At 46.5% G+C, this 21,101-nt stretch overlaps 1 protein-coding gene across 2 annotated transcripts in view; it reads right to left on the bottom strand.

Annotated features, from left to right (window-relative positions):
- The window catches only part of LOC146359713 (solute carrier family 22 member 2-like), a 43,860-nt gene extending 29,535 nt beyond the window's left edge, over nt 1-14,325 (bottom strand). Inside the window, exons 1-2 of one of the 2 annotated variants that reach the window (XM_084831999.1) lie at nt 14,097-14,325; nt 10,765-11,051 (exon numbers count right to left, since the gene is read on the bottom strand). In XM_084831999.1, the coding sequence (XP_084688125.1) occupies nt 10,765-10,914 (150 nt within the window). In that variant the 5' untranslated portion in view covers nt 10,915-11,051; nt 14,097-14,325. Of the gene's footprint in view, nt 1-10,764; nt 11,196-14,096 lie in introns of those variants that run through there. The other variant, XM_084831993.1, reaches the window with a different exon arrangement.
- Nucleotides 14,326-21,101: the final 6,776 nt, after the last annotated feature.

Here is a 21,101-nt window from a genome sequence, read left to right as displayed (position 1 = left end):
CCTCCATTGAATATTGCAAAGCATGAAGACTGTTACGGATGTGTGGATCAGCCAGACTTGAGCCCATCCCGGTTCTCCCATGTCCTCCTTGAAGCTCGTTCTGATTTGTGTCCGTTCCGGACTGTGAGCTTTGTGGGGTGTTTTCCACATGAAAATTTGTGCATATTTTCAGGCACATTTCCCCAAATGTACGCATCCATTGTGTGCATTTTTTAATGTACTCATTCTACTCCCATTGACTAAAAGGTGTTTTTCAAATGTGCACATTTTCCGAATGCACGGATTTTTCAAATACATTTTTTCTTGTGTGAATCGTCTTGCCAGATTGAAGATGGACGAACTTTGGACCGCAGATTGTGTTTGGGTCTGCACTCGGTCCTGAGCAGTGTGAACTGGATAAATTCTGGTCAAAACCAAACAGAAATGAATTTCTCACACATCCCGAGAGACTGTGTAATACAACTTCTCACATGAGCATTCTTGTGTGCATTACTTGATGAGCATTCTTTCATGGAGAGAAAATATTAACTCAGGGCCAGTTTGAGTGTGGCAACAGTCCTACGCAGGAAACGCTTGCCAGAAAGATGTATGACAACTGCACAGAAAATGAGCAAGTGTACTAGAGGTGATGGCAGCATAATCATACTACCTCCCAATCTCTGGACATGTTTTAGAGACTTGCAGACAGTATTGTAGAACAGCCATTGCCCCAAAATGTATCATCTGTGTGCAGCCCAACGTCAGTCCGTGTATTATGATTGTGGCACTGGTGTTTTCTAGGGGTGTATGAAACCCTGCTTACCTGGCTCCGCCGGGTTCCACTGCGGGGGGAGGCGCTCCGTCCCTCCCCCCGGAATCCTCGCTGGGGGGGAAGAGGCTCTGCGCCTCCCCCCAGAATGCTGGCCGGCCCGCTCCACTCCACGGGGATTCCACGGAGCCACCGGCCAGCTCCGCCAGCAGCCGGATATCCAGCCGCCGGCTAGCAGGGACGCAAATGGCGGCGGCCGCAGCCACCGCCGTTTGCGTCCCTGAATTCAGCAGTGATAGGCTACGTAAAGACTGGGTTTTTTTAAAAAAAAAAGTCTGGGTTTAAAAAACAAACCAAAAACGCGTATGCAAATGGCGGTGGCTATGGCCGCCGCCATTTGCGTTCCTTATTTTTGCCCGTCTTAGTCTACGTAAATATTTATGTAGACTAAGACGAAGAGAAGAAAGGGGAACGCAAATAGCGTAGCGGATACTATTTGCGTTCCCCTTTATTTTCACCATCTTACTCTACGTAAATATTTACGTAGACTAAGTCGGCGAAAATAAGGGGGAACAGAAATAGCGTCTGCTACACTATTTGTGTTCCCCCTTATTTTTGCCATCTTAGTCTACGTAAATATTTACGTAGACTAAGACGGCCAAAAATAAGGAATGCAAATGGAGGCGGCCATAGCCACCGCCATTTGCGTACAGGTTTGTTTTTTTTTAAAACCCAGACAGGCGATGTAAGTCCTTATGTAGCCTATCACGAATGGGGGGGGGGAAACAGACTGCAAATGTCGGCGGTGGCGGCAGCCGGTTGGAAGACCAGCCGCCGCTGCCGCCGCCGCTGCCACAGCCGCCACTGGAGCCGCCGCCGTCCGGAACATCCACCCCAGGTAAGTCTCATCCCGGGGGGATCTGCGGGGAGGGTGGGGGGGGGCAGGCCATTCACTAAGCACATCAGTCTGCAATGGCTCTGCCTACCATTAGCCCAAGAAATAACACACACGTATTCAGAACTGGTGTTACAGAGCCCAGGTACAAAACATATCAGTTCTTTTAGTTATGTCAGTTGTCTTCAGACCCTTGAAGATAAAATTTTTTGTAACCTCCCCTAACAATAGAGTAGCCTATGAAAATATGTCACTTAAATATTTAAATACTGTATCACATCACATTCTTTCTGGACACAGTAAAGTAATTTAGCTTATCTACAGAGGTCAGGATGTACTGAAGCCTATCTGTCGTTATCAGCTAAGGTCTTATGTTGTTGTTCAGTCGTTCAGTCGTGTCCAACTCTTCGTGACCCCATGGGCCATAGCACGCCAGGCCTTCCGACCTGTGATTCATCCAACCCGGCGTTTCTCATGATGTACTCTGCATATAAGTTAAATAAGCAGGGCAACAACATGCAGCCTTGTCGTACTCCTTTCCCAATTTTGAACCAATCGGTTGTTCCATGTCTGGTTCTTACTGTTGCTTCTTGACCCTCATACAGGTTTCTCAGGAGACAGGTAAGGTGGTCTGGTACTCCCATCTCTTTCAGAATTTGCCAGTTTGTTGTGATCCACATAATCAAAGGCTTTAGCGTAGTCAATGAAGCAGAAATAGACATTTTTCTGGAATTCTCTTGCTTTCTCCATGATCCAGCGAATGTTGGCGATTTGATCTCTAGTTCCTCTGCCTCTTCGAAACCCAGTTTGTACTTCCGGTAGTTCTCGGTTCGCATACTGCTGAAGCCTAGCTTGTAGGATTTTGAGCATCACCTTGCTGGCATGTGAAATGAGCGCAATTGTACGGTAGTTTGAACACCCTTTGGTGTTGCCCTTCTTTGGAATTGGAATGTAAACTGACCTTTTCCAGTCTTGTGGCCACTGTTGAGTGTTCCAAATTTGTTGGCATATTGAGTGCAGCACTTTAACAGCATCATCTTTTAGGATTTTAAATAGCTCAGCTGGAATACTGTCATCTCCGCTAGCTTAGTTGTTAGTAATGCTTCCTATGGCTCACTTGACTTCACTCTCTAGGATGTCCGGCTCAAGTTCAGTGACCGCACTATCATGGCTATCAGGGACATTCAGATCTTTCCTGTATAGTTCTTCTGTGTATTCTTGCCACCTCTTCTTAATCTCATCTGCTTCTGTTAGGTCCCTGCCTTCTTTGTCCTTTATCATGCCTGTCTTTGCACAAAATGTTCCCTTGAGATCTCCAATTTTCTTGAAGAGATCTCTAGTCTTTCCCATTGTGTTGTTTTCCTCGATTTCTTTGCATTGTTCATTTAAGAAGGCCTTCTTGTCTCTCCTTGCTATTCTCTGCAACTCTGCATTCAGTTGCATATATCTTCCCCTTTCTCCCTTCCTTTTTGCTTCTTTCCTCAGCTACTTGTAAAGCCTCATCAGACAGCCACTTGGCTTTCTTGCATTTCTTTTTCTTTGGGATGGATTGAGTTGCTGCCTCCTGAACAATGTTATGGACTTCTGTCCATAGTTCCTCAGGCACTCTGTCTATCAGGTCTAATCCCTGAAATCTATTCCTCACCTCCACTGTATATTCAGAAGGGATATGATTTAGGTCATACCTGAATGGTTTAGTGGTTTTCCCTACGTTCTTCAGTTTCAGCCGAAATTTTGCAAGAAGCAGCTCATGATCTGAGCCACAGTCACCTCCAGATCTTGTTTTGACTGACTGTATAGAGCTTCTTCATCTTTGGCTGCAAAGGACATAATCAATCTGATTTCGATATTGACCATCTGGTGATGTCCATGTGTAGAGTCGCCTCTTGTGCTGTTGGAAAAGCTTGTTTGCTATGATCAGCGTCTTCTCTTGGCAAAACTCTATTAGCCTTTGTCCTGCTTCATTTTGTACACCAAGGCCATGCTTGCCTGTTATCCCGGTTATTTCTTGACTTCCTGCTTTAGCATTCCAATCCCCTATGATGAAGAGGACATCTTTTTTTGGTGTTAGTTCTAGAAGGTGTTGTAGGTCTTCATAGAACCGATCGACCTCAGCTTCTTCAGCATCAGTGGTTGGGGCATAGACTTGAATTACTGTGATGTTGAAAAGTTTGCCTCAGATTCGTACGGAGATCATTCTATCGTTTTTGAGATTGTACCCCAGTACTGCTTTTCCCACCCTTTTGTTGACTATGAGTGCTACTCCATTTCTTCTAAGGGATTCTTGCCCACAGTAGTAGATATGATGGTCACCTGAATTAAATTCGCCCATGCTTGTCTATTTTAGTTCGCTGATTCCCAAGATGTCGATGTTCAATCTTGCCATCTCATGTTTGACCACCTCCAGCTTACCTTGATTCATTGATCTTACATTCCAGGTTCCTAAACAATATTGTTCTTTACAGCATCAGATTTTCTTTTCACCACCAGACTCATCCACAGCTGAGTGTCCTTTCGGCTTTGGCCCAGCCGCTTCACTCTTTCTGGCGCTACTTGGAAATACCCTCTGCTGTTCCCCAGTATATATTGGACACCTTCCGACCTGAGGGGCTCATCTTCCGGCATCATATCTTTTAGCCTTGTGATTAGGGTTGGCGGAGAATTTCTTCCCGAAACTTCGGGGGACCGAGCGCCAACGTGTTCGGCCCCCTGAACAAGTTTCGGGGAGAAATTCTCTGCACCCCCCCACCCCCCGCACCCCCCCCTGGGACGGGACTTACCTTTGGCGAATGTCCCTCCTGGCGGCGGGTCCGGCCGGCGGTTCGTCGGGTCTTCGTCCGGGGCGGGAGCGGCAGCCAGTCTTTCGACCAGCTGCCGCCGCCGCCATTCCAATAAAAGAAAAAAAAAACGCCCCCGTGATAGGCTACGTGACGATTAACATAGCCTATCACGGCTAGATTTGCAAAGTCACCCGTGACAGGCTACGTAAATCGTCATGTAGCCTATCATGGGTGACTTAAAAAAAAAAAAAAAAAGCGTGTACGGATAATGGCAGCCCCCATAGGGAGCCGCCATTCCCGTTCCTTATTTGGTCGCTGTAGTCTACGTAAATCTTTACATAGACTACAGCGAAAATAAGGGCAACGCAAATAGCGTTTTTTTAGTTCGCGGCCGGGCGAGGTGAGGCGCCTCCTCCCTGGCCTGAATTTCGGCCGGGCGAGGTGGGAAGCCTCCCCCCCCGGCCTGAACTTCGCGGGGGGAGCAACGAAGCGCCTCCCCCCCACCGCGAAAAGCTTCGAGGACAGGTAAGGGACTTTCGTGCACCCCTACTTGTGATAGGTTCCATGGGGTTTTCTTGGCAAGAATACTGGAGTGGGTTGCCATTTCCTTCTCCAGTGGACCACATTTTTTCAGAACTCTCCACCATGACCTGTCCGTCTTGGGTGGCCCTGCACAGCATAGCTTATGGCTTCACTGAGTTACGCAAGCCCCTTCGCCATAACAAGGCAGTGATCCATGAAGGGGGTCTAGTCCACACTATAACTTTGACTTCTATTACCATCTGCTTGAGATGTCTCTCTGAGTATGAGGAGCCCCAGTGATGAAGCATCAGCAAACAAGCAAGTTAAGCAACTGTGCAAGGGAAAGGTAAGTAAAATTACTTAACTGTCTATCAAAGTACCTCAGGTAACAATTTAAAATTGATAAATAGCAGCTGAAGTCAAAAAAAGGGCACAGCTAAATCCCAGAAGGTTGACCCCTTACAAACTTACAAGAGACAGCTAAATATCAGGGGGGAATCCAGGAAGAACTTACAGGCCTTGCATTAACCAAGCCCACTGAGTGGTTGAAAAGAACCTCAGCTCCATATTTTAAACTAACCTCAAGCTTAGAAAGGGGGAATAAGAGTCTGCTTAAAGCAGGAAAAAGTGCATGCTAGCTTCAGATTAGGTTCAGTTTAGGCTATAGGCCTTAAAGAGCAGTTCACTAAATGAAGCAAGTTTAAAGGTTCAGCATATCATTTAAGTTTTAAAAAAGTAAAGCAGTGGAAATCTGCTTAAAGCAGGAATAAGCGCAGGCTAGCTTCAGATTGGGCTCAGTTTAGGCTTTAAAGAGCAGTTCATTAAATAAAGTGTAAGGGTTCAGCATATCATTTAAGTTTTAAAAAACACACAGAAAAAGGATCCAAAAACCTTGCAAGCCACAGCCTTCCCAAATCACCTGCCCTTTGTCTACTGTCCCTTCCAACGGCCCATTGACTAAGAGGATCTCCCCTCAATAGGTCTCCCATTCACTATTGTTAATAGTCCTTCCTAAATAGGAATGGGGGGGGGGGGGCTGACCTACGTTCCTAGCCACTGAAAGCCAGTGCTGATCAGGAGTTCACAGACAGCCTCCCTTGCTTTTCAAATGAGGACCTCCAATCAGATTCACTGCAGCAGCAGTTTGGCCTATCCATGTAAGGAGGCACACTTGTGATGGAGCCAGCTGTCTGAGTGCAAAGAGCCCCAGTGACAAAGTGTCAGCAATTTAGGCAACTGTGTGAGTTTAGCAACATGGTGAGGAAGCCAGGGCAGTCAGCTCTTTCCTCCCTATTCCATACTCACAGTAAGTAAATGTAAATAAATAACTATAAATAATCTCCCCACCTTCTCATAGTAAACAGCTAAGTTTTCCAGGGGACCCCCCCCCTGCAAAAAACCCAGTTATGAGTGTAGAAAGCCATCAGGGGGTGGGGGCTATCCAGTGTATTGCACTGAGCACCACATTTACGACTGTCTACCTGCTGGACAGAAGTTGTGGGTGTGCTCGGTGTAATGAGCTCCTGGCTCTCAGGGAAGAAGTTCATTCCCTTGAGGCCAAGGTTGCTGACCTGGAGAAGCTAAGAGAGGCAGAGAGGTTGGTGGATGAGACCTCCAAGGACCCATTAACTGTGTTGCACCCCCAGGGTGACAGCTCTTCTGCTGTCATGAAGAATGTGGGTCTCAGGGAAGGAGGGTGTCATTCTGAGGAAGAGGAAAATGATCCTTTAGAAGGGACCCTTTCCTCCGAAGATGAACAAATATCCTCTCACACTGATGATATGCCTCCGGGGGGAGGGGGGCTTATGGTAGTGGAAAATTTGATCATTAGACACATAGAGAGCTGGGTTTGTGATGGGTGTGTAGACCCCATGGTGCATTGCCTGCCTAGTGCAAAGGTTGCAGATATTGTGTGCCATCTAGATAGCCTAGCAGATAGTGCTGGGGCGGAGTCAGTGGTTGTGCTCTGTGTTGGTACCAACGATGTGGGGAAATGTAGTTGTGAGGCCCTGGAAGCCAAATTTAGGTAGAAGGTTGAAATCTAGGACCACCAAGGTGGCTTTCTCTGAAATGCTACCTGTTCCACACACAGGGTCAGCTAGACAGGTGAAGCTGAGGAGTCTCAATGCGTGGATGAGACGGTGGTGCAGGGAGGAGGGTTTTAGATTTAGTAGGCACTGGGGAACGTTTTGGGACAAGCCGGGCCTGTACAAGAGGGACAGACTCCACTTGAACCGAAATGGAACCAGGCTGCTGGCGCTAAACATAAAAAGGGTGGCAAGCAGCTTTTAAACTAAACCCTGGGGGAAAGCCGACAGGAGCTGGGAAGCATCCAGTTCAGATTGAATTATCCCAGGTGGATGAAGATGAAAATGTTTTTGATTGCCCAAATGTAGAAGGCGAGGAAATAGGCAAAGAGTATATGGTAGAATATGATAGCCAATCAAAGTCCCATAGCAAAAGATGCACATGCCAGAGGCATTTGGGGAGGGATACTGTGTACAGGTGTTTTTATGCAAATGCCAGAAGCCTCTGTGCCAAAATGGGATCGTTGGAGTGCTTGATTTTAGAGGAAAACCTGGATATAGTGGGCATTACAGGAAACCTGGTGGAGGGGAGAGAACCAGTGGGATACAGTCATCTCTGGATATAAACTCTACAGGAAGGACAGGGAAGGGCATGCTGGGGGAGGTGTTGCCCAGTACGCCAAAGAGGGCATAGTGTCGAGCAGACTAGAATACCTAAGAGGGGTAGGCTCTTCCACAGAAACACTGTGGGTGACAGTACCAGGCTCCAAAACTAATTTAGTGCTAGGAACATGCTATCATCCCTTAGACCAGAATGCTCAGAGTGACCTTGAGAGGGAAAACGAAATTAGGGAAGCCTCCAAACAAGGAAGTGTTGTAATAATTGGCAACTTCAATTGCCCCCACATTGACAGGATAAATGCATGTTCCAGCCATGAGAAAGAGGTTACAATTCTTGATGCCCAAACAATTGTGCCCTAGAACAGTTGGTCATGGAACCAACCAGAGGGGAGGCAACCCTGGATTTAATCTTAAGTGGTGTCACCCAGGACCTAGTCCGAGATGTAAATGTTGTTGAACCAATTGGAAACAGTGATCACAGTGCTATCAGGTTTGATATATTTAAGTGGGAAATTGCCCAAGAAGTCCAGCGCAGTCATATTTGACTTCAAAAGAGGAAATTTCTCTAAATGAGGGAACTGGTGAAAAGGATGTTAAAAGCGGGAGTCAAGAGGATGAAATCCCTTCAAAATGCTTGGAGATTACGCAAAACCACAATAATAGAAGCCCAGCTAAAATGTATACCACAGGTTAGGAAAGAAGCACCAAGTCCAAGAGGTCGCCAGCATGGTGAACGAGCAGTGTTAAGGGTGCTATAAGAGAAAAGAGAGCTTCCTTCAGAAAATGGAAGTCTTGCCCAAATGAGGAAAACAAAAGGCAGTACAAGCTTGCACAAAGGTGATGCAAGCAGACAAAAAGAGATGCAAAAAGAGCATTTGAAGAGCTTATCACTAACAACATCAAGGCCAACAATAAAGAATTCTTTAAATATATCAGAAGCAGAAAACCAACTGGGGGGGCAGTTGGACCAATGACAATGGAGTTAAAGGAGTACTGAAGGAGGACAAAGAGATTGCAGAGAAGCTGAATGAATTCTTTTCATGTCTTTACTGCAGAAGACATAGGACAGATACCTGTGCCTGAACTGATGTTTTCAAGAAGGGAGTCTGAGGAACTGATGCAAATAGTGGTGACGAATGATGAAGTTCTCAACCTTAATGAAAGCAAATAAATCACAGGGCCCAGATGGTATCCATCCTAAGAGTTCTCAAAGAACTCAAATGCAGAATTGCTGATAATCTAACCAAAATATGCAACATATCCCTAAGTTCGACCTCTATACTAGAGGACTGGAAGATGGCCAATGTAAAACCAATTTTCAAAAAGGGATCAGAAGGGATCCGGGAAATTACAGGCCAGTTAGCTTAACGTCTGTTCTGGGTAAATTGGTTGAAAGCGTTATTAAAGATAAAATTAGTAAGCGTATAGAAGGACAAGCCCTGCTGAAAAAGAATCAGCACAGCTTTGGCAAAGGTAAGTCCTGTCTCGCTAACCTTTTAGCGTTCTTTGAGAGTGTCAATTGTCATGTAGACAGGGGTGATCCAGTAGACATTGCTTACTTGGACTTCCAGAAGGCCTTTGACAAAGTCCCTCACCAAAGACTCATGAGCAAACCTAGCAGTCATGGAATAAGAGGACTGGTCCTCTGATGGATCAGTGACTGGTTAAAGAACAGAAAGCAGAGAGTAGGAATAAATGGTAAATTGTCCCAATGGAAGGAAGGAAGTAGTGGGGTCACACAGGGATCTGTATTAGGACCAGTGCTTTTCAACCTGTTCGTAAATTATCTGGAATTAGGAGTGAGCAGTGAAGTGGCCAAGTTTGCTGATGACACCAAATTATTTAGGGTGGTTAAAACAAAAGGGGATTGTGAAGAGCTCCAAAAGGAACTCTCCAAACTGGGAGAATGGGCATCTAAATGGCAAATGTGGTTCAATGTAAGCACGTGTAAAGTGAAAAATCCCAACTTCAAGTATAGCCTGATGGGATCGACCATTGACCGACCAGGAAAGAGATCTTGGGGTTGTGGTGGAAAGCTGAGTGAAGATGTCAACTCAGTGTGTGGCTGCTGTAAAAAAGGCAAACTCCATGTTAGGCATAATTAGAAAAGGGACTGAGAATAAAACCGGCCATATCATACTGCCCCTAAACAAATCTATGGTGCGACCACACTTGGAATACTATGTATAGTTCTGATCACCACACCTAAAAAAGGATATTGTAGAGCTGGGAAAAGTGCAGAAAAGGGTAACTAAAATTATCAAGGGGCTGGAGCAGCTCCCCTGTGAGAGAAAGTTACAACAGCTGGGATTGTTTAGCTTGAAAAAAAGGAGGGTAGGGGTAGACATGATAGAGGTCTACAAAATTAGACATGGTGTGGAGAATGTGAATAGGGAGACATTTTTCTCCCTCTCTCAAAATGCTAGAACCCGGGGTCATCCTATGAAGCTGATTGGTGGGAGGTTTAGGACAGATAAAAGGAAGTACTTCTTCACACAGCGCATAGTTAAACTATGGAATTCACTACCACAGGATATAGTGATGGCTACAAATTTGGAAGGCTTTAAATGGGGGTTGGACAAATTCCTGGAGGAAAAGGCTATCCATGCTACTGGTCTTGATGAGTATGTGCTACCTCCAGTACCAGAGGCAGTGGGCCTATGTACACCAGTTGCTGGGGAACATGGGTGGGAGGGTGCTGTTGCACTCATGCCCTGCTTGTGGGTTCCTGGTCAACAGCTGGCTAGCCACTGTGTGACCAGAATGCTGGACTAGGTGGACCCTTTGTCTGATCCAGCATGGCTCTTTTTATGTTCTTATGTTCTTAAATGTCATTTCCAGATTAAAAATATAAGAGACAACTAAAAACCTATGAAAATGGCCATCCAAAAAGTACTGCATCCTCAGAAAACAAGAGTGAAGAACACTGTTGGTTTCAATGTGTCCGCTCCATTTCCAAATGAAACATCATATTTGACACAAGAGTGAACAGCATTAACGGGAAGGTGTTTTGAAAAGTGTTGGGCAAAGGGTGCCTGCACACTCTATTTAATGTTGCTGTTACTTCCCTGAAAGCCCCTTGTACATGCCACAATGATAATCCACATCCTTCTTTTCTCTACTCTGTTTGAAGTTGTTCACTAAAGACTGAGGTAACATATATGTCCTTACCTCACTCACAATGGACTTTATTGAAGAATCATAAAGCCAACCATCTTGGCAGGGTGTAAGAGAGATGCTGCTGTTCCCGTGGCCAGTGAAGCTTTCCAATGGATTGGTACAGCTCAGCTCAGTTGTGTTCCAGTCCATGTCATATCTCATGCATTGATGAGTGAAAGTGTCCCCGTTGGCCTTCCCTTTGGGGACTGTGTAATTCAGTTCCTCTTCGAGAGTCCAGCCACACCTGCTGCTTAACTCAGCAACTCCGGGATTCAGGCAATGATGCTCTGGTATAAAACCTAGGAAAACAACTCCTAAATAGATGGGGGCAAAGGCAGCAGAGGTGAGACAAATGAGAAAAAATGCTGTTTTCTGGGAAAGGCCAAACTCCCCAACGTGCTCTAAAATATCATCCAGGTTCGGCATGTTGGGCGAAAGCTTTTGTTCACAACTCTGCACTCACCGCGGCCAAGGGTAATGTAGCTTAAGTAACACGACGTTTGACCAAAAGCCAAAGAGAGTTACTTCATAAATTATTAAGCTGCTAGTGCAACTTTTTAAATAAAGGGTTTCACTGGAAAAAAAGCAAGCCTGAAAGCTAGTATTCTTCGGGGCTGAAAAAGCCACCATCAATGGCAGGAACCAGCTAGATTGATTGCTGTCGCCATTAAATAGTGCAGATGTCACATTTTCTCCATCTTGTTTCAGGTGCAATAGCCAACATTACTGAGGAATCTAGTAACAGAGAGGCAAATGTAATATGGAAAGAGAATCACTGACTTGTAACAAAGCAGTTTGACAGAGGCAAGCAACCTTCTGCCCTCCAACATTGGCCAGTTTGTTCAGCCTTGGACATCGAAACTGCTTTAACATACATTGTGTGTTGCATTCTGTAAAACATTCCCTCAAATGCTGCCCCCACTTCAGCCTGTGCTTGATAATATACTACTGAACTGCTGAGACAGAGAGAGCAAAAGCGTGTGTGTAGTGTGGTGTGTAGGGAAGTTTGGTATGCTGCAGGGACTCCTGGGGGTGCAGTGCATGACAGGGTGCTCTATGTCCCTTTAAGTTAGGGTGGCCACCAACACATTGCCAACAAGGAGGAATGGCATCATCCTCCCCAAAAAAGGACAAAAGAGGATAATTTGCATGACATTTGCACATGCAAATTTCCATGTCAAGGTGCAATTTAGAACTAATAACCATAATTTAAATAGAAATACATTACATCTCACCATAGTGTAAAAGATTGACTAGGCATTTTCTACACGAGGCATTTATTGTGCACTTTTCATCCTGTACTCATGGTTGGTTATGACTTCTTTAGATGACCTTGTGACCCTCTAGTTTCGCTTCTGTATCTAATCAGCACTTTCAGTGAGTGTTTTTAGAGCAGGGAAAACGCGGCATTTAATTGCGAAAGTGAAAGAAAGCGTGATTTCCTCTTGTGCATTTACAGTATTCCACTATACCACAGTGCCACCTAGAGGTTATGTAGTAGAAAAGCAGGCAAGGAAATGCTCCTCCTGTAGCACATGGATCTCAGTTCTGTGACAAACCCAAAACTAGATACAGCCGATTAACAGCTGATTAGCAGCCATGTGTAGAAAAGCTCCAGAACACCTGTGTGTCAGCTCAGTCTGCTGTCCAGGTGCTAACTGTTGATACTCTGTCTCGTTATGGTTCTTTGACTTTAAAGAACCATAACTTGGACTGGCAAGCCCATCAAATTCATAGGTTGGACTGGCCAGACCTCTTCAAACAGACCACTGTCCTCTGCGAGTTATTCAAAATAGAGGATTGTCATCTGTAAAGTAGGACACCTGGCCACCCTACTTTGGGGTCCATGTCTGTAGGGGCCCTTGGGGTGGTGAGGGCATGTTTTGCTTCCACTCCATTCTGGTGCAGATCCTTACCATACATTCCTATGGAATAACGCAGGAGCTAGTCACTTCTGTGGTGGAAAGTTAACAGCTGTGCTTCTCAAGGATACCCTTGGGCTGAGAGGTAAGTCTGCCCCTGGTGATCCCAGTGTCTACAGTGAGAGCCCCATTCCTCTCTCAGCTGTGTTGCACCCTGCAGGATCCCATTCCCTTTGTCAGAGAGCCCAGAGCCAATGGGATGAAGCCAGATCCTGACTGCTCGGCCCAATCTACATATCCCCACCCTGTTTACTGATATGATGCGAGAGCTGACATAGACTATAACCATGGATTTCCCCCTTCCTATTCTTGTGCTTCAGAAGGGCAGCTGATCTATATGGGCGTTATTTAATAGTACCACAGATATTCATGGAAGATCATTGGCCTAATTCCAAAGGTCTTCTGTTCCAGGACCTGCTTTTTAAATAAGTAACTACTGAGATTCAAAGCTGTAGAAGATAAAGCTGTTATATGTAAGCTGAAGGCCAATGAATAACTGGAATATTGACTTCCAAAAAGGTTCACAGCTGGTTAATGCATCGTTCCGTTGGCTTGGTTGTGTATTGCTAGTGATCATGGGCATCCAATGGAATGGGGGGGGGGGCGAGGAAGCTGCACTGCAGTTTGTGGTTGTAATTCCCATGCATAGTGCGCACCGCTACAACACACCTGTGCACTCTCCTTGTGTGTGCTTTTTGTTGCTTAGCATTACATTCTATGATATTTAGAAACCTACACAGCGTAGTAGAAGGTCCTGGGAAATGAATAGCACTAAAGCAGAAGAGCGTTACGGTGCCTTGCATAAGTATTCACCCCCCTTTCACTTTTCCACATTTTGTTAAATGGATTTCATTAGGATTTCTTGTCACTGATCTGCACAAAATAGTCCAAAATGTCGAAGTGAGGAAATAATCTACAAATTTTACAGAATGAGTTACAAATAAAATACAGAAAAGTCTGGATTGCATAAGTATTCACCCCCTTTGTTGTGACACCCCTAAATAAGCTCTGGTGCAACCAACCGCCTTCAGAAGTCACGTAATTAGTTGGAGTCCTCCCGTGTGCGATTCAAGCGTCACATGAGCTCAGATTAAATGCAGCTATTTCTGGAAAGCCCCAGAATTTGTTGGAGAGCATATCCAACCAAACAGCATCATGAAGATCAAGGAGCTATCAAAACAAGTCTGGGATAAAGTTCTGGAGAAGCACTAATCAGGGCTGGGTTATTAAAAAAAATCTGGAACGATGAACATCCCCTGGAGCACCGCTAAATCTAGGGCTGTGCATGGACCCCCTGATCTGACTCAGAAGCCACTTTGGGGCTTCTGAGGTGGGCTCGATTCAGCTCCGGCTGATTCAGTCCCCCCCCCACCTCAGCCTACGAAGCTGGAGCAGGATTTGGGCATGCGAAGGACTCCTTACCTGGGCCCTTGTTCCATGGGGTGGGGGGACGCTGCTGCTAGGGGAGCTGCTGCGGCCACTGCTGCCACTGCTGCCGGTGCTGCCGGGGAAGGCGCTGCCGGGGAAAATGCCGCCTGCCACAGCCTGCCATCTGCCGACAGGCACGAGGGCAGGAGTCGCCCCCCAGCTGTGCTCTCTCGCTCCCTTGCAAGGAGGGGAGGGCGCCCAGTTGGAGGCTGACTCCTGCCTCTGCTCAAGCCTTCATGGGTTCCTTGCTTGCAAGGAGCCTGTGAAGGTTTGAGTCAGGTGGCGAAGGCAGGAGTTGTCTCCAACTGCCCTTCCTCTCTTCCTTGGAAGGAGGGGAGGGTGCCTGGCTGGAGACTTACTTCTGCCAAGGAGGGCGGGCTGCCGCTGCTACCTCCTAGGCCCTCTGGATGTCTTGTTCTGGGGAATGGGGGAGCCATTTCTCCCTGTTTTTGCACCATGGCTGTGCCCGCAAGTGGCAGATCCGTGATTGTTCTGGTTCAGTCCGTGGAGGCAGATGTGCTCTGTGATTGGATGGTGCTTTTGTGGGTCTCCCCTTTAAAAATCATATGAAATCATGAGGATCCCTCTTTGATTTAATGGATCCTGGTTTTACCCAGTCCCCGTAGCATGAATTTTCTTCTTGGCTTTGTTCTGCCAAAGGAGAGTGGGAAGGGTTAAGACTTCCTCTGCCATGCTTGGCAGAGACTGGGGCAGTTGCTCCCAGTGGCTAGGACTGGAGCAGAGAGAGAAATGCCATGGAGCTTCCCTTTTGGCTCCCGTCCCATCCTGCCACCGCCACTGCCACCATCATCGTACACAAGAGCAGCTTGTCAGGGCAGTGGGAGGCTGTTCAATTATCAGGTGGCTCACACACCCCAATGGATCATCTTGCACCCCCCTGGGGTGTGTGCACCCCACTTTGGAGATCACTGCTCTAGCCAAATAACGTTCAGACAATCCTCACCTCTCCAGTAATACCATCTCTCTCACAATGAGCAAACGGAAGACAGGAACAAAATTCAAAGTGATCTGGATAGACTGGAGCGCTGGGCAGAAAACAGCAGAATGACATTTAATAGGGATAAATGCCAAGTTCTGCACCTAGGAAAAAGAAACCAAATGCAGAGTTACAAGATGGGGGATACATGGCTCAACAACACTACAAGCGAGAAGGATCTTGGAATTGTTGTCAATCACAAGCTGAATATGAGCCAACAATGTGATGTGGCTGCAAAAAAGGCAAATGCTCTTTTGGGCTGCATTCATAGAAGCATAGCTTCCAAATCCCGGGAAGTACTAGTTCCCCTCTACTCAGCACTGGTTAGGCCTCATCTGGAGTACTGGGTCCAGTTCTGGGCACCACACTTTAAGAAGGATGCAGACAAACTGGAGAGGGTTCAGAGGAGGGCAACAAAGATGATCAGGGGACTGGAAACAAAGCCCTATGTGGAGAGACTGAAAGAACTGGGCATGTTTAGCCTTGAGAAGAGAAGACTGAGCGGAGATATGATAGCGCTGTTCAAGTACTTGAAAGGTGGTCACAGAGAGGAAGGCCAGCATCTCTTCTCGATCATCCCAGAGTACAGGACACAGAATAATGGGCTCAAGTTACAGGAAGCCAGATTCCGTCTGAACATCAGGAAAAACTTCCTGACTGTTAGAGCAATACGACAATGGAACCAATGACCTAGGGAGGTGGTGGGCTCTCCCACACTGGAGGCGTTCAAGACGAGGCTGGACAGCCATCTGTCAGGGATGCTCTGACTTTGATTCCTGCATTGAACAGGGGGTTGGACTCGATGGCCTTGTAGGCCCCTTCCAACCCTACTATTCTATGATACTCACAGCAAAGCTCCCTCCCTCCTCCTCCTTCGTCTCCTCTCCCCTTCCCTGTCTCTCCCAGTGGTCGGATCTCTTTCAAATTGATGCATTTGGTGCCTTTGCATCCTCTCGTCTTCCCCCCTTCCTCCTCCTCCTCCTGCCCCTCTGTGATCTTTCAGAAGTTGATATTTTGGAGACAGCCTGACTAGGCTGCTCAGAAGGCATAAGAAGAGCTCCGAATATGTGAGGTGGACAAAGTGCTTCATGGAGGAGCCGCTTCGCTTCAGGGCACCTTGGTGCTAGTCTGATCCACTTCGTATCATGACGAAGCACCTCTGAATCAGCCCATTTCAACTTGTTATTCTGGCGTCGTACCGAGGCGGTGTGCAGCCCTAGTTAAATCCATTGTTACAAAATGGAAGGAATATGACACAACCAGAGTTACGACTCTGCCTAGAGAAGGCTGTCCACCAAAACTCAGTGACCAGGTAAGGAGGGCATTAGTCAGAGAAGCAACCAAGAGGCCAATGGTAACTCTGAAGGAGCTGGAGAGATCCACACCTAAGATGGGAGAAACTGTCCATGGGACAATATCACCCAGATGCTCCACAAAGCTCAGCTTCAGGAAAGAGTGGCAAGACAGCCATTGCTGAAAAAAAACCATACCTGTCAGGACCCAGCTTCAGTATTGTAGTGGGCCTTGTAGGTTATAGCCAGGATTTGATTAGAAATACCCTGGAAGGGCTTGGGCCTATTCAGCCTCTGGAATGTCAGATTCTGTGTGAGCGCATCTCTGTCAGTGTTCTCAGAGCAGAGCCAGGGGGGTCACCCAACTCCCTGTCCATCTGCTGGTCTGGCCTTGGCAGGCAGGGAGGCTGGAAGCTGTCCATGAGAACCTGACAGAGGAGGGGTGGGGTTGCAGAAGGGTCACGCAGGTTGAAGTGTCATTGCTGGAGGGCTGAGCAGTGCCACCCTTTTCAGACAGAAGCCTCGCTGAAAGGCTAAAGGCCCGTGTCTGTCAAGGATCCAGAGGTGTCTTACAGACAAGCTTTCCCTTTTAAGCTGATGCAAAGGTGAAGAGCCTTTGCTAGGAACATCCTGTCTTCATTGCCCAACGCCTTCTCTGGTTGGATCCATCATCGTCTGGGCTTTTGGAGGCATTCTGCACATGGACTGGAACTTTGGATTGTTAAGGACTTGCCATGAAAAGCTGTTGTTGTTGTTCAGTCGTTCAGTCGTGTCCGACTCTTCGTGACCCCATGGACCAGAGCACGCCAGGCCTTCCTGTCCTGCGCTCCCTCCCGGAGTGTGTGAGTACTGTGAGGCCTTTCATAGACTTGAACTCTCGTTGCTGTGGATTGTGTGTCTGTTTGTAGTCAGCTCAGTGTATGGCAGGCTGGGTTTGATCTACGACTTTTGGACTTCCCTCTGCCAGAACTCATGCAGCGTGGAGTTGCCAATGCAGAAGCGGTGGCCTGGAACTCCTTGCGTATGTGGGTGTGCCCTTCCCTTGATCTTGATGGGCCTTGACCATGTAGCCTGGAGTTATCAACAAAAGATGCAAAGCTGGACTCTCTGTGGGTGTGAGTTTTTAGGCCTCTCAAGAAGTTATCCCCTGATTGCCTGATGGGTTCATTCCACGAATCATTCCCTTTCCATGTCTGGGGTTGTAACCCCGTGAAAGGATTGTCTGGGTTAGGTAACCAGGAATCCAGGGCCCCTTCCCTTGTGTTCAGAACCATGGAGATGGCAACGGGGAAACCACACTGATGAGGATCTCCGCCAGGGTAGTAGTGTTTAGCTTTGGACTGTTCTGGAATTGCATAGAGCCTATAGCTACTGATCAGCTTTATGATTTCTGAAGAGTGTAACCATGAAGCTTTTGCTGTGGCATTCCCTGCAATAAAGAAAGCTCACTAGTTTGGGTGTCCATTGTCAGATTGCCTGAGCGTGTGCTCTGGGGGGATCAGGAAAACTGACAATACCAAATCCCATTTGGATATTGCCAAAAGGCATGTGGGAGACACAGCAAACATGTGGGAGAAGGTTCTCTCATCTGATGAGACCAAAACTGCAGTTTGGGGCCTTACTGCAAAACACTATATGTGGAGCAAAGCCAACAGTGCTTATTGTCCTGAGAACACCATCCCCACGGTGAAGCATGGTGGTGGCAGCATCATGTTGTGGGGATGCTTTTCATCGGTGGGACTGGGAAACTGTTCAGGATTGAGGGCAAGATGGATGGAGCCAAATACAGGGCAATTCTAGAGGAAAACTTGTTTCAGTTTGCAAGGGAGCTGGGACTGGGGTGGAGGTTCACTTTCCAGCAGGACAATGACCCTAAACACATAGCCAAAGTTACACTGGAGTGGTTGAAAAACAAGAATCTGAATGTCTTAGAATGGCCCAGTCAAAGCCCAGACCTCAATCCGATTGAGAATCTGTGGCAAGACTTGGAAATTGATGTTCATCAACGGTGCCCATCCAAACTGACAGACCTTGAACAATTTTGCCAAGAAGAATGGGCAAAAATTGCAAGATCCAGATGCTCATAGCTGGTAGAGATTTACTCAAGAAGACTCACAGCTGCAATTGCTGTCAAAGGTGCTTCTACCAAGTATTGACTCGGGGGAGGGGGTTGGTGGGTGAATACTTATGCAACCAACAAATGTCAGTTTGTATTTGTATAATTAACTTTTGTGCCACAATAAAAAAATATTTTGTGCCTTCAAAGTGTTAAGTATGTTGTATAAATCAAATGGTAAAAATGCCATTTTAATTCCAGGTTGTAACACAACCAAATATGGAAAAGTCAAAAGGGGTTCAAGAAACATCATGAAGTCCAACAAAAGTTTATTTGGAGTCAAGAACAAATCCTGCCAGACTAATCTGATCTCATTTTTTGATCAAGTAACCTCTCTTGTGGACTGTGGGAATGCTGTGGACATCATATACCTCGACTTCAGCAAAGCTTTTGACAAAGTGCCCCATGATATCCTGATAAGCAAACTAGCTCAAAGTGGGCTAGATGAAACAATGATCCGGTGGTTCCACAGTTGGCTACAGGCTTGGACTCCAAGAGTGCTTATCAATGGGATCTTCTCAAACTGGGGAGAGGTAACGAGTGGGGTACCACAGGGCTCAGTCCTGGGCCCAGTGCTCTTCAACATTTTTATTAATGACCTGGAGGAGGAGGTGCAGGGAATGCTAATCAAATTTGCAGATGACACAAAATTGGGTGGGATAGCTAATACTTTGGAAGACAGAAAAAAAATTCAAAGTGATCTTGATAGACTGGAGCGCTGGGCAGAAAACAGCAGAATGACATTTAATAGGGGATAGATGCCAAGTTCTGCACCTAGGAAAAAGAAACCAAATGCAGAGTTACAAGATGGGGGATACGTGGCTCAACAACACTACAAGCGAGAAGGATCTTGGAATTGTTGTCGATCAAAAGTGAAGATGAGCCAACAATGTGATGTGGCTGCAAAAAAGGCAAATGCTCTTTTGGGCTGCATTCATAGAAGCATAGCTTCCAAATCCCGGGAAGTACTAGTTCCCCTCTACTCAGCACTGGTTAGGCCTCATCTGGAGTACTGGGTCCAGTTCTGGGCACCACACTTTAAGAAGGATGCAGACAAACTGGAGAGGGTTCAGAGGAGGTCAACAAAGATGATCAGGGGACTGGAAACAAAGCCCTATGAGGAGAGACTGAAAGAACTGGGCATGTTTAGCCTTGAGAAGAGAAGACCGAGGGGAGAGATGATAGCACTCTTCAAGTACTTGAAAGGTGGTCACAGAGAGGAAGGCCAGGATCTCGATCATCCCAGAGTACAGGACACGGAATAATGGGCTCAAGTTATAGGAAGCCAGATTCCGTCTGAACATCAGGAAAAATGTCCTGACTGCTAGAGCAATACGACAATGGAACCAATGACCTAGGGAGGTGGTGGGCTCTCCCACACTGGAGGCATTCAAGACGAGGCTGGACAGCCATCTGTCAGGGATGCTCTGACTTTGATTCCTGCATTGAGCAGGGGGTTGGACTCGATGGCCTTGTAGACCCCTTCCAACCCTACTATTCTATGATTCTATGAGAGATAGAACAAAGAGAAAAAAACACCCCTAAATGCACAACAGACTACAGCTGTCTTAAGAATATTGTATTATATAATTATGATGGCCTTGTAGGCCCCTTCCAGCCCTACTATTCTATGATTCCTACTATTCTATGAAATATGGCATCATTGCTGTTATTATGTGGTCAGCTTCACATGACTCATCCTAGAATGATTTCCTTCATCTTAGAAACACTGGTGAACACTCTTTAGAACAGTCTACCTCAACCTAGTCCCTTCCAGATGTTTTGGACCATTGGCCATGCTGGCTGGGGCTGATTGGAGGCAAAGTCCAAAACTTCTGAAGGGCACCAGGTTGGGGAAGGCAGCTCTAGAGAGTAGCAGTGGAGTCTGTGGGAAATGTCTTTAGCACTGGAAGGAGAAATGAATCTGCTTGATCAGGTTTTATCATTCTAAAGGAACTTAGACTACTCACTTTACATTTCACATTGTTATCAGCTACTTTTTACATGAGCTAACAATATAACTTTTGCACAGCTTGAATTTTGAAGTACAGCACTGTTCTTTTGGAATTGCATATTTTACCATGAACTGTACATTTTGTTCATGGTTGCACATTTTTAAAAGCCATGATAGTGTCAGAGAACAGGGGTATCATTTCTGGTAGATCTGGTGACTGAACAGTGATAAGGCCTGGGCACCAGGTCTACTGAGATAGGTAGACCTGGCCTCTGAGAAATTTATAGAATCATAGAATAGTAGGGTTGGAAGGGGCCTACAAGACCATCGAGCCCAAACCCCTGCTCAATGCAAGAATCCAAGTCAGAGCATCCCCCACAGATGGCTGACCAGCCTCGTCTTGAATGCCTCCAGTGTGGGGGAGCCCACCACTTCCCTGGCTAATTGGTTCCATTGTCGTATTGCTCTAACAGTCAGGAGGTTTCTCCTGATGTTCAGCTGGAATCTGGCTTCCTGTAACTTGAGCCCATTATTCTGTGTCCTGCATTCTGGGATGATTGAGAAGAGATCCTGGCCTTCCTGTACACCAGGTCTATTCCTCTGTTGTTTCTCAATGGGTAAATGTGGTATCCAGATAATG

The sequence above is a fragment of the Heloderma suspectum genome, chromosome 1 (assembly GCF_057233095.1).
Source record: "Heloderma suspectum isolate Gila_16-S chromosome 1, 16-S_ref, whole genome shotgun sequence".
In the NCBI taxonomy this organism is placed as follows: domain Eukaryota; kingdom Metazoa; phylum Chordata; class Lepidosauria; order Squamata; family Helodermatidae; genus Heloderma; species Heloderma suspectum.
The sequence above is the reverse complement of the archived record's forward strand: the minus strand, read 5'-3'. Positions and strand labels throughout refer to the sequence as shown.